Source organism: Psittacula echo, assembly GCF_963264785.1.
Source record: "Psittacula echo genome assembly, chromosome: 1".
In the NCBI taxonomy this organism is placed as follows: Eukaryota; Metazoa; Chordata; class Aves; order Psittaciformes; family Psittacidae; genus Psittacula; species Psittacula echo.
Window position 1 is genome coordinate 63,204,390 of NC_137735.1, and position 13,101 is coordinate 63,217,490.

The 13,101-nt window shown below is 50.4% G+C and overlaps 2 protein-coding genes across 3 annotated transcripts; both read right to left on the reverse strand.

Annotated features, from left to right (window-relative positions):
* Positions 1-776: 776 nt before the first annotated feature.
* On the reverse strand, positions 777-1,671 carry PLAC8 (placenta associated 8; the record flags this gene model as incomplete). Its single annotated transcript, XM_080638895.1, has 3 exons — positions 777-884; positions 1,216-1,340; positions 1,566-1,671. The coding sequence occupies 3 exons, from the start codon at positions 1,669-1,671 to the stop codon at positions 777-779; spliced, it is 339 nt and encodes a 112-aa protein (XP_080495021.1).
* A 4,892-nt stretch (positions 1,672-6,563) lies between these two features.
* On the reverse strand, positions 6,564-10,980 carry LOC308230736 (placenta-specific gene 8 protein-like; the record flags this gene model as incomplete). Of its 2 annotated transcripts, XM_080635622.1 has the most annotated exons (5): positions 10,927-10,980; positions 9,038-9,166; positions 7,884-8,008; positions 6,988-7,091; positions 6,564-6,718 (listed from the first exon to the last, which is right to left on the reverse strand). In XM_080635622.1, coding segments are annotated over exons 2-5 (345 nt in total). In that variant the 5' UTR covers positions 9,153-9,166; positions 10,927-10,980. The 2 variants fall into 2 exon arrangements, with proteins under 2 accessions (XP_080491748.1, XP_080491747.1); XM_080635621.1 differs by lacking the exon at positions 6,564-6,718 and having other exon boundaries at positions 6,984-7,091.
* Positions 10,981-13,101: the final 2,121 nt, after the last annotated feature.

Consider the following 13,101-nt stretch of genomic DNA (forward strand, 5'->3'; position numbering starts at 1 on the left):
TGCTGCTCAGATGGTCCAGGCAGAAACAGAGATGGGTTCAATGCTCTCAGGCCTCTGAGCACAGAGTGATGCTGTCACCAGCTCTGCATGCTCCGGTGTCTACAGAGCAGCTGAGCTGTCCACAGCAGGCTTTTGGTTTATATTAACTTCTCATTGAAATTTGTGGTCTGGTTTTATCCCAGTGTAGGGCTGCAAGAGAAAGTCTCCTTTCTCTGATAACCTCAGCATTGCTCTGACCGCACAGCATACAAAAGTAAAATGCTCTCTTCTGGTGCTGCAGGAGGATGCAGAGAAATAAACTGTTGTTACACAAAGGCAGGAAGACAAACTCTGCTGTTTATTGATGGTGTTGCCCAGCAAAGGAGGAATTAACCACAATCAAGACAACCCCTCCATGGTGCATTTCCCAGCAGCCCAAGGCACTGGAGACTCCTGCCCGCAGCAGCTCTGCAGGGCGTAGTGAAGACAGCGACATCTGCAGTGGGATGAGAGGGGAAAGGAGAGTCAGGCAGTAGAGCCATTCCTTGCTACACCGTGTGTGTGTCCCAGCCCTGATGGTTGGCCCCAGGTGATGAGCCCTTAGCAGATCCCCCATCCTCAAGAGGTTCTCAGCAACATTTTGCTGAGGGACAGGTCACCCTTTCACTTGGCCGTTGCTGTTTTGACACCACAGCAACCCTGTGTCTTAAGTCAGGTGTTACTAGAAAGGGAGACTCTGGGAACACATTTGGTTCTGTGCAGCAGTGACTTTATAAACCAGCACCAGCACACCCACCTTACCAGAATATGCCCAGCTCCTTCCTCTGGTTGATATCTCTCTTCAGCTGGCAGAGAGCACACATGGGGCAGAACACGGTGGAGGCGAAGTCACGCAGAATGGAGCCCTGTGGAGCAAGGGACATTGAATAACCCCTTCCCACATCAGCTTTTAAGTGTTCCTGGTTTTCGTCACCAATACCCTTGGGCGGCTCACTCCAGCCCTGCAGCACACCGCTCATGCCCAGCAAGGGTTGGGATGAGGTGATGTGCAGTGGGATTACCAGAAGCTCACGGTAGTGATGCAGACGTGTCCCTGGCTTGCTGCCTATGGGGCTGCCTATGCAACTCCCCACCACTGCTCTTCCCCTTGGGCTTCACTTTATCCTCCCCTGAGCTCACACCCCAGCACCCAGCTTGTGACTGTCACTGCCAGCAGCGCATGCCTGGGTCACTGACCGGGATGTTGTATCTGGTGCGGTAGAGTGTTCTCATGGCCACGCTGGGGCCACACATGCAGCACTCATTCATGTCCTCAGCCACTTGGCACCCCAGGCAGGGGAAGCAGAAGGTTCCACAAAGACCTGTGGACAGCAAGACATGGGCTTGGCTGAGGGGTGCAAAGAAAGAGGAAAGGGGATAAAGCTGGTCGGGGAGCCAATGCTCTTGACCTCAGATGAGAGCTGCTTTACTACGGGTACCCAAAAAAGTGGGGTTTGCAACAGAGGTGATGCTGCAGAAAGAGTGGAGAAAACACCAGAAACACACTGTGAGCCAACACCAGGAGCAAGGGGTACATATGTACTCACACACGTTACAGTCGGAGCAGCAGTCCGTCAGCCCTGACTGCCACTCGCCTGCCCGTGGGGCCATTGAACACTGTGGCTGGACTGTGATCACTTGCTGAGAGGCCATTGCTAGCACAGGGTTGGGTCCCTCTAGGCAGTTTGTGGTCTGGAAAGAAAAGCCGTCAGAGAAAGATGCCACTGGTGTTTCTGAAGTGGGTTCAGGCTGCTGCACTCAAAGATTAAGAGAGCAGCACAGGTTCTCAAGGGAACTCCACTGTCAGGAGCTGCCACTGTCCTTTGCAGCAAAGCCCTCCACAAAACCAGCTCCCCACTAAAGGCAGCAGCACCACATTCTCCTGCCTATGCAAGTAAAATGGCTGTGCAAAGACGGAGATCCTTCTGCTTCAGAACCTCAGTGCTTCAACACTTTGATCCTGTCTTCTCGTCCCCAGTTCATCTTTCATCATTATCTGCTTAAAATAATGTTAGTATTTTTATGCTTGCAGTGTTCCAAAACTACTACAGCTCAGTCCCAGCTTTCCCAAGCTCTCAGTATTCACCCTCATCTTTGCTTTGTTCACCAAGCACCTCAGCCTGTTTGCCTTCCTCTCCCTTCCTTCTTCACCTGCTTTCTCAGCGGGCTTCAAGACAGTAGATTCTTCTTGTCCCTTTCCATCATTCTAAGCCCAATAACCAGTTCCTATAACTTTTCCACTTGCCAGTGCCTCATCTTTGTCCTCCTCTTTCTTGGGTCCCTGGAACCCCTGTACTGCCTGTCCTTTCCCAGTGAGTGCAAAGCACAATCCATAAACCCACCTGATCCATATAACAACTACGTCTCCACCTCTATCTCCACCTGTGGCCTCTTGCCTACCACCACCCCCTGCAAAGGACAACACCACCCTTTCCCATTCTCACTCCAGCTTTGGAGCTTTATATATTATAATAAATATTATTATAATAAATATTATAATAATAATAATAACAACAATAGTAATAGAGGATGCTCCCATAGGAAGTCCCATACAGATATACTCCCAGCCATGTGCCCATGCTGAGCACCACTCTGGTAAGCTGCATGTGAATGAGATGCAAAAGCTCCCATGCTTTTACAGCTGCAAGGGCTTCCTCTTCCTTCTAGCACACAGCCACGCATCCTCAGCAAAGAAATTATCAGCAGGAAAGCAGCCAGAGCTTTAGACCCCATAACTGCAGGCTGCTGCTTCTCTGCCCAGGAGGGGTCCTAGGGCAGCTCCCTGGGGAGGTTCTTGTCCACCACCACATCCCTGCACAACCCATGGGCATTTCTATGGTGGACATTATGTGTGTTCAACAGAGAACCCTTGCACATTTTGTGTCCTGCCTGCCTCTGCCCAGCTTTGACATGTTTATCCTGCCTGTGCAGACAGCACCGCTGCCTCTCTGGGTGACAGTGTCCAGGGGGTGCCTGTCAAGCAGCCCTCCCCTCCCTGCCCTGCAGCTCCCTGCCCTTGTGTGACAAGGGAGCGCCTGAGTTTCGAGCTGCTGGGAGGAGCAAAAAGAAAAACAGGGGAAGCTTCTGCATTTTGAAGCAAAGTATGATGGCATTAATCCCTGTAGAGTCTTTAAAAACACTCTAAAGGGAACGGGATTATTTTCACAGTACATTGTAGAATGACAGACTGGTTTGTGTTGGAAGGGACCTTAAAGACCATCCAGTTCCAACCCCCTGCCATGGGCAGGGACACCTTCCACTAGACCAGGTTGCTCCAAGCCCCATCCAGCCCAGCTTTGAACACTGCCAGCAATGGAGCATCCACAACTTCCTTGGGCAACCTGTTCCAGTGCCTCAACACCCTCACAGTAAAGAATTTCTTCCTAGTATCTAATCTAAATCTGCCTTGTTAGCACTACACATCTACACATTATTGAGTATTAAAGGCGATTCTCCAGGAATACGGTGGAACTATGCCCAGAACTCAGATGACTCCATCGAGTGCATTACCCGCATCTGACACTGTAGAGATACAGATTGCGTTTGTATTGACTATTGTCAACAGGTGGCAAAGGGGTTGGTGGATCTGCCAGCAGCTCCCCATCATTTACAGACTAGCCTGGACACATCTTTGCTATCAGACACAGCCTGTTGCCATATGGCCCACCCTTGTTCCCTGGTAGTACACACAGAGGAAAGGAGATGTTGGATTATGCTGTAAGACAGAAGAAAGCTTGTAAAAATTCTCAACGTGATTTGCTCATTACTTTTTTCTGCTTTCTGCTGGCAGCAGAAACATGGCTGGGCTGACATTATCTGAGACACCAGTATCTGCTCCCATTAGGTGACGAGTGGCCATTAAGGGGGGACCATTACCCTGAGGGATTCTTTCCACCACTGGCCTCCACTGAAGGCTTAAAAGACAAGGGTGTTTTTCTGCTGTTACAGAATAGGGCTGCTGAGCAGTAAAAATGCTGCTGTGCTTTCTCTGGAGCATATCTCCTGGCTGTTGGCAGACACCTCTAGGGTGAGCACAGGCAACCCCACCACTCAGGGCTGCATGGGGGGCCATGGCACCCATCAGACGTCACTAGACATCTCCCACCTCTGCCCCCGTTCACTGTCCCTGCTTGTTCATGCAGAAGGCCCCAGGTAATTCCCATCACCTCTGTAGCCAATGTGACACCTCACAGCACACCAAAATGGCAGCCCCATGGGGAGCCTTGGCACAGGGTGATTTAAGAAGAGGCAGGAGCCAGGAAGGGCAGGGAAGGGGACAGGCCACAGGCTGGCCATAGGGATGCCAGTCAGGGACAGCACAGGGCTTCCATGCAGGGAAAGGGATGCCCAGCAGCAGGCAGGACTTCAGGGACCACAGGGAGAAGCATGCATGGGAGCAGCAGCCTGGGAAGGTTTGTGAACAGGATCCCACCAGCCTTCTGTGCCAAAGGAGGCACTCGCTCCCCACCAGACAACAAGATTAACAGCAGCACAGTGATGTTCAGTGCAGCCAAGTGATGTTCACTGCTACACACACACTGTGCCCTTTGCAGGAAGGGCTGACTTACCCTTCCTCTCGCCAAGTCTGAGTTCACCATGCCTCTGCATGGATGGAGGCTGTGGTATGAGCAGGCAGCAGCCTGGAGAAGCCTCCACTGCATGCTCCTCTCCTGAGAGGGTGCCTAGGCACGTCACCTTGGGTGCCCCCAACTCTACAGCTCCACAGCATGATCCTGAGGTGCATGCAGGCACATTTCACCCATAAGCAAGGTCATAAACTGGCATTTTGCTGTGGCACATGTATACATGCACAAATTAATAATACAGTGCAAAAGCTGCTATCCTTTACCTCTGCTGCCGCTTCTGTTGAGATGCCTGTCAGCAGCACCCAGCATGCTCTAGTTTAGCTTTGAAGTAGCTTTCCAGGTTGAAAATCTCACCTCCATTTCCACCCTTTCCCCTTCCCCAGCAACATCACTTCAGCCACGAGCAGTTCCCGTAGTTTTGCATTGCAGCTCTTGCAAAGCAAAGCCAAGCCATACATACCCAATGAGCCGTCTTTGTCCCAGGAGACATGTGTCCTTTTCCTGGTTCTCATCCTTTATATGCTCTGGGTGCTCCCTGGTGAATGACCTCTGCTGCCTCTGACTAACAGACCAGACACCGGCTTAGCTGCTGCTTTGCGCAATTGCAGCTTCCCTGATGATGGCAGCTTGCTGCAAGCTTGATGCCACTTCTGACAGGCTCCTGCAGCCGCAGAGCCCTGATGGAACATGCTGCTTTTGGTAGAGGACAGTTTGCATTCAGGCTCCTGCGCTGCCTTAATCGTTCTGCTGCTAAAGGTGCAGTGCCTTTTCTTCGTTAAGCCTGAGCATTAGCAAGAACTGACCATAACTGGGGATACAGGTGCTGCCTCGAGGTACAGCCACAAAATCAAGTCATGCTATGGTGGGATGAAGCAACAGCTTGGTGTTTCTTCTTTCCCCCTCTCCACTAGCCTTCACCTTTCAGGCTAAAAATGCAGTTTGCTGCATTTCCAGGGATCATTCATAGGACTGTCTGGGCTATCTGGGGTTTAGGCATACCATGATGCAGACCCACCCCACAGCACTGAGAGAGCTCCACCTGCCCTTCATAAAGTTTGTGGTGAAGACGGAGGTAAAGGGGGAAAAATATCATATTTTCCTTAGTCAGTGAAGATGGGGGAAGATTTGTAGGGATCAAAAATCCTTTAGCATCTCTCAGAGAGCGATGGAGAGAGGGGTGGATGCAACCTCCGCTTTTTGGACAGTGTATCTATCGCTAACAGCAGGCGGACGTGCTGTGCCTGGCTGTGGCCAGGAGGCGGCAGGGTTTGCCCATGGGGAGGAATTGGCCAACCCACGGCGCAGACAGGTTTTCAGTCACAGATCCACAGAATAAAAGAATGGTTTGGGTTGGAAGTCACCTCAAACCTCATCCAGTTCCAGCTGCCCTGCCACAGACAGGGACACCTTCCACTGACCAGGTTGCTCCAAGCCCCGTCCAGCCTGGCCTTAACACTGCCAGGGAAATGCATTTACTTATTCCTTGTCTGGAAGCCATTCTAAACTTTTGGTCATCTTCACAAGGCAGGTGGGATTTCCTGCTCAGGGTCCATAGAAGAACTTGTCTCTGCAACCCAGGAGATGGAATGGGGCCAGGCAGCTTTATGTTCAGACTGGCTAGCAGCCCTGGATGGCCACTGGAGCCATCGCAGCAGGGGCAACTCAGCACTCAGTGGCCTGCAGCCATCACTCGCCTGCCAGAAGTCCCGGCTTTGCCCTGGGACAGAAGTCACTTTACCAGATTTTACAGCTTGGATGAGTGTGTTGCTCATCCAAAACTGGCTCCTCCTATGCATTGAACATCCTTTCTAAAAGTGGAGTAATTAATGAATACAGTGAAAATCTGTCTCTGCAGCAGGCACAGGGAAATCTCAGCTGCACCAGGGGCTGCCAAGACAGGCAGAGCAGGAGAAGGATGGGTGCTCTCAGGTGATGCAAGAGTGACACACACACACAGGCCAGAAGACAAACTGCTGTTTATTGCTGCTGTTACCTGGGGAAAGGGAAATCAACCACAATCAAGGCAACCTCTCCATGGTGCATTTCCCAACAGCCAAGAATGCAATGACTCCTGCCCGCAGCAGCTCTGCAGGGCGCAGCAAGGACGGCAGCATCTGCAATGGGATGGGAGAGGAGGATCAAGGAGTGGGGCCATGCCCCACCACACTGTGTGTATGTCCTCAGTCCTCCCCACCCCTTCCTGCACAAGTTTCCCAGCAATATTGTGCTGAGGGATAGGTCTCTCTTGTTACCCGTCCATGGCCATTTCCCCACTGCAGTGACCCTGTGTTACATGTCAGGCATTGGCAGGAGAGACTCTGGGAAGCCGCATGGCTGCTTGAGGCAGTGTCTCTACAAACCAGTACCAGCATACCCAGCTTACCAGAATATGCCCTGCTCCTTCCTCCGGTTGATGTCTCTCTTCATTTGGCACACGGAGCACACGAGGCACCACATACTGATACAGTAGTCAGAGCAAATGGACCCCTGTTAGGAAGAAATTGGTTAGGGGTGGAGGCTTCCTAAAAGCCACATTTCAGCCAAGAAGAGGTTTAGCACACTCTAGGTTGTGTGTCCTTTGTTTTTGTCTGGCTGCAGTATCCTGAGTAGCAGATACTAAAAACCAGTGCTGGAGAACCCAGATGTAGTGGAAAGGAAGGAAAGAGCCCTTTCTGCAGGCTGCAGATAGCTAATTATCTTTTGGCTTCTGAGTTTTAAAACTGGGAGGGAACACACACAGAGAAGGAGATTTTTTTGGGGCACACTGGTTTTGGGCCAGCATGGTTTGTCTGGGGATGGCACGACCCCCCAGTTGGGAAGAAACCATTTCACTTTTGTACTTTAGGTGGCTGTCCACCTTTCTCCTGCATCAAATTACAGATGTTTATATGTGCAACTGGCTTAATCTGTTCTTTGGTCTGCCCACAATTCTCTCAAATCTTTCCCATCTTTCAAAGATTGGGGATAGCATGGGGACGCATCAACTGTGGTCAGCAGCAGCTGAAGGCAGGACTTGTGCCCCCAGTGCTGGGAAGGAGCTGTGTCTGATTAATGATTAAAGAGTGTTGTTGAACACCATCCCAGCGATCAGTGCACCTGAGGGTGGCCCAACCCCTGTCCTGTGCTCCTGGCATCATGCAGGAAAAAGAAGTAGAAAAAATCAGGGTGAGTGGAGATTGCTGCAACCCTATGCTCATCCCTCATGTGCAGAGAGAGGGGTCTTGGGGGCACGTCATATTCCAGCCCCACAGCATGGTGAGGGGCCGGTTAACCACTGACCGGGATGTTGTATCTGGTGCGATAGAGGGTCCTCATGGCCACGCTGGCCCCACACAGGCAGCACTCATTCATGTTCTCAGCGACTTGGCACGCCAGGCAGGGGAAGCAGAATAAGCCGCAGAAGACTGGCAGGAAGAGAAACACAGCAGCAGGTGAGGCTCTGCCTGCCTGCCCAGCACTCCTGCCATCGGGAGGGGAACTGAGAGGACCAGGCTACACAACTGTAGCTGTCACACCACCAACCCAAGCGGCCGGGGTGAAACAAGCATTCCGAGACACGCTTGTGAGGTGGGCTGATGCCAACTTTATGAAGTTTAACCATGCCAAGTGCAAGGTCCTACACCTGGGTCTCAGCAATCCCAGGCACAGCTACAGGTTGGGCAGAGAAGAGATTCAGAGCAGCCCTGCAGAGAAGGACTTGGGGGTGTTGGTCAATGAGAAAATGAACATGAGCCGTCTTCAGTGTGCGCTCGCAGCCCAGAAAGTCAACCGTATCCTGGGCTGCATCAAAAGGAGCGTGACCAGCAGGTCGAAGGAGGTGATCCTGCCCCTCTACTCTGCTCTCGTGAGACCTCACTTGGAGTATTGTGTGCAGTTCTGGTGTCCTCAACATCAAAAGGACATGGAACTGTTGGAACAAGTCCAGAGGAGGGCCACGAGGATGATCAGAGGACTGGAGCACCTCCTGTATGAAGATAGGCTGAGAAAGTTGGGGCTGTTCAGCCTGGAGAAGAGAAGGCTGCGTGGAGACCTCATAGCAGCCTTCCAGTATCTGAAGGGGGCCTACAAGGATGCTGGGGAGGGATTCTTCATTAGGAACTGTAGTGACAGGACAAGGGGTAACAGGTTTAAACTTAAACAGGGGAAGTTTAGATTAGGTATAAAGAAGAAATTCTTTAGTGAGAGGGTGGTGAGGCACTGGAATGGGTTGCCCAGGGAGGTTGTGAATGCTCCATCCTTGGCGGTGTTCAAGGCCAGGTTGGATGAGGCCTTGGGTGGCACGGTTTAGTGTGGGGTGTCCCTGCCCATGGCAGGGGGGTTGGAAGTAGATGATCTCAAGGTCCTTTCCAACCCTAACTATTCTATGATTCTATGATTCTACGGGACCGACTGCAGCATGTCACTGCTGATGGCTGAGAGATGGGACCACTCACACACGCCGCAGTCCGAGCAGCAGTCCATCAGCCCTGTCTGCCATATGTTTCTCGAAACAGTGGGCACGGCCATGCCGTACTGTGGCTGGATTGTCACAACGGTTGGGACAGCCATTCCTAGTTGCTGTTCTGAAAGAGACCAGAGGGGAATGGGACAGTTAGTAGAACAACGGCACTCGGTTTGGTCCCCCAACAGAGCTGGTCACCATCACTCTTCAGCAGGCAGCCTTTTGCCAGCTTCCTTGCTGCCACTGGATGTGTGGCAAAGCATGACCATATCTTACCCACATTTACATCTTCTCGAGGTTTTTGCATTTTCTGCCCTTTTATCCAGCCTTCAAAATAGCATCAAGCCACTGATGTTCCCCACTCCACCCCAGAAAGGCTTCACTAGCGCATAGACACAGTTCACCAATTTCCCTTGTGCCAAGCAGGGCTGGGCAGTGAACCTAGGCTAAAGCCAGTGACTCGGGCATTTTGATTGTTGAACTTGGCATATTTTGCACAAGACTGGTGTGGCATGAATAGAAAGCATGCAGGAAGCATCCATGTTCTCTCACTTCCTCATAACGAAGCCAGGCTCCATGCAAAAAAGATACTGTAGAAAACGAGTATCTCCGGTTTCTTGTCGTAGAGAGCCAGAAAGGCAGAAACTCAATGCAATGTCCCAAGTCTGAACCCCCGTCCTTGCCTTCCTGTGGTTAAGCAAGCAAGTAAACCCTGAAAACCAATAAGCCTGAGGTCTAAAGAAAAAATCAAAGCAAAAAGCTCTGTGTTCCTGTTCTCCCAGCCAAGGAAAAAACAGCACAAAACATTTGCAGATAACAATTACAAGTAAGTTTTGCCCTGAGGCCAGGTTCTTTTAGTTAAATACTAGTAGAAGAAAGAGGGAGGAAAACCCCAAGCCCCTGCCTGCTCACATTTGTTGAGACTTCCTTGGCAAAGGCAGAACCACTGCTGGGTGGTCTGGCTCCTCCCCACCAGCTCCTGAGCTCAGAAGACAGAATAGAAACCGAAATTGAGTGAATAGTGCTGGGAGGGGGGATCTGCTTCCCTCTCCATGTTTGGGGAAATGCATGCTCCTCCAGAAATCCCACTCCTGGCTCACCAGGCAACACACACCAGCCTGTGAGCCCGGTGTGAATGCAGGCAAAGGCACTGTATCAGGTATGTGTCCAGAGGGAAAGTGCAAGCGGGCATTGCCTCCGAGTGCTGCTCCTCTGCCTATCCACAGCAATGCCACCAACACACGGTAAATCTGCTCTCTACACCTTGAGAAACGCACAGTATACTGTATCCTGAGCATTATTCACATCCTTTCTTCTCTCATAGTTGCGAACATTAATGAAGGATCACAACATTAAGCTGCTCTTGTCACCAATAGCACATCCCATTGGAAAGCACAGCAAACACATAGGGAGAGGAGGCAGCAACATATAAAAGTGACTGACATCCAAGCCTCTGGCAGGACAGCAGCTACATTCAGCACATCCTCAGAGCCCACCAGGAAACACGTACAACAAAACAGCCTTGCTAAGAAGAATTTCATCTTAAGCGTCCATATAGACAAGAAAGAATTCAATTTAAACAGAGAGCAAAGTACCAGCAGTGTCATTTAATGCAGTTACACAATCCTGGAAGCAGGAGGAAGCACAGAAGAAATAACCTCTCCATAATCCAGCTTTTTTGCCTAGCTTTTTTTAATCCACCCCGTTTCCTCAAGTAGGATTTGCCATATTTTTGGCTTCAAAAAATGTCCCGGGCAGAAAAAAATTAATAAAAAAATTAAAAAACCCAAACCACAACAACCACAAAATCCTTTTGCACTATTATCCCACTCTTCCCAGGCTATCAGGTTTTTACCATTCCCATGCCTTAAGAGAACCAACCTTCTGGCGAGCAACCTCTGTCAGTGCCTTCTTCCTTGTTGTCTGGAGCCCTGCACAAAGAGGATCTGGGGAAGATGAAACTAAAGTTTCTCTTTCTTGGAGGCTGCTATTGGCAGCTAGCAGTGAGCAAGTGTAATGGTGGGAGGTAACTAGAAGGGGAGGTCAGGAGCTGTGCCCTTTCAGTACGGTTATCGATATTGCACAATTTTATTTCCCCCTTCCCCCCAGATTAAATCGCAGACTGCTATTTGTCTTTTAAAAAATTGATTGCATGTATATTGTCTTATTCCCTTAACTCTGTGTAGGTGAGGTTATTGTCTGGGGAGAACAGCTCTGAGTGATGTGTGCTCATTGGGATAGACATTTCCCCACTATTTTTCCCTAAAGGAAAAGCATACTTCTCAGATTCCAGGCCAGACTAGATGAACAGGACTGCAGGGTCCTTCACTCTGAGCTTTTCCCTTTTCTTGAGGAAAAGGTTTCAGATGAAGGGGTTGTGCAGATCTGCTTGCTTTCACAACCAGGCTTGGGCGATGGTGGGTGGGTTGCACTGAGGTGAAAGGGACAGGGGTGCCCAGAACAGCCCCTGCCCCAGCCTGCTGATGCAGGGGGCAAACCAGGAGGCTCTCGGCCAAAGCCAGCAACAACTGGTTCTGTTTAGCAACTACTAGACCCACCAGCATCACAGGGTGGCTCCCTGCAGGTCAGCACCCTGTGCCATGGCACTGTGATGTGGGGGGCAACCCCAGCCCCGACTGTCCTCCTCCACTTCTATTGAGCCCAGATAAGGAGGCAGCAGGATGCGATGGTAATTTTGCTTTTAACCCTCTCCTCCATCTCCAGCAGGCGTGCTCCCTGCTCCTTCTTAGGGATGCATTTGGGTTTTCATTTCTGGATTAATCAATATACCTCATGTGGAGGCTTTCTATAAAAATCAGGCTGGTTCCCTAAATGCTTGTCACAAGCCTCATAGCCCAGCTATTGTAAAATTAACTGAGTCCTTACTATATGCACATCCATTTTCCTCCATGAGAAACTAACGTTTACTGTTTCTTCAACAACATGCCCCAAATATTTAACCGCTCATGCCCTGTGCGAGTCACTGGCAGGTTTGGATACACTTCCAATATTTCGTAGAGAAGCTGACACACCAGGACAGTGATTGTTGTTTCCCAGCACAATGCACAGAGCGTGCAGACAGAGGGGTCTGAGCTGCTGCTTGGCAGGCGCAAAGCAAGTTCAAAGCTTCCCACATAAAGTGCTGATGGCACATCCCTTCCTGCTTGCCACCAGCAAGAAGAAGTTGGGGTTAAACTGCGATTTACCAGCTTTGTCAACAGGCTGGCATTTATGGCTATTAAAGTGGAGCCTTTTTACCAATAGTACTGCTGAGATAACAGTAAGCCCCGCCCTGAATGCTCCCCTTGGCTTCCAACAGCTCCAAAGTTTAACTGCAGCTATCACTGCTTTATGACGGGGCTGCTCGGCTGGCCCCTGGCTGCATTGTACGTGCTTTCCTTTTGATCTCTTTTTTCACATTTTTCTTTCAATTAAAACAAACAAACAAACAAACAAAAAAACAAAAAAACCAAACCAAACATTGCAAGGGGCTGTCGGAATTGAGGTTTGCAAAAAGTTGTAGTTCAGCCAATGCTTTCTAGAAGAGGAGATACCTGACATCCCACCGGCTGGCTAGACTAGGTTGGGAGTCTGCTGGGAAAGGAGGGAGATGAGAAGCTGAAATGCAGTCATTATGGGAGATAACGCGTTAAAAGGCTCATCAGCAACACCTTAGGGATTTGAACAGTCTGTTAAAGCTCTATTCAGAGCTGGGGTGACACTGACTGTCTGAGCAACCAGACCCTGCAAGTGCTTTTCTTCCACAGAAACCTGGAATTCCAGTGCATCAAGCTGTAAACTGCCCTTTGTCACTCTGAGAAACCACCACCAAAAACACCTACATCAACTCATTCCCTTCACCGGCTGTTTAAGTCTGTCAAAACACCCTGTAAATATCTCACCAGTGAAATCAAAACACGAGCTCCTGGAACTCAGCAAGAGCATCACCATCACCCAGCGCTGGCTCAAGTGTGCCCATCACTGGCTCAAGTGTGCCCATCGCCTCCCATCGCAGCCACCACAGGGCCTGACCATCTGCTTGTGGCTGGTGGCTGT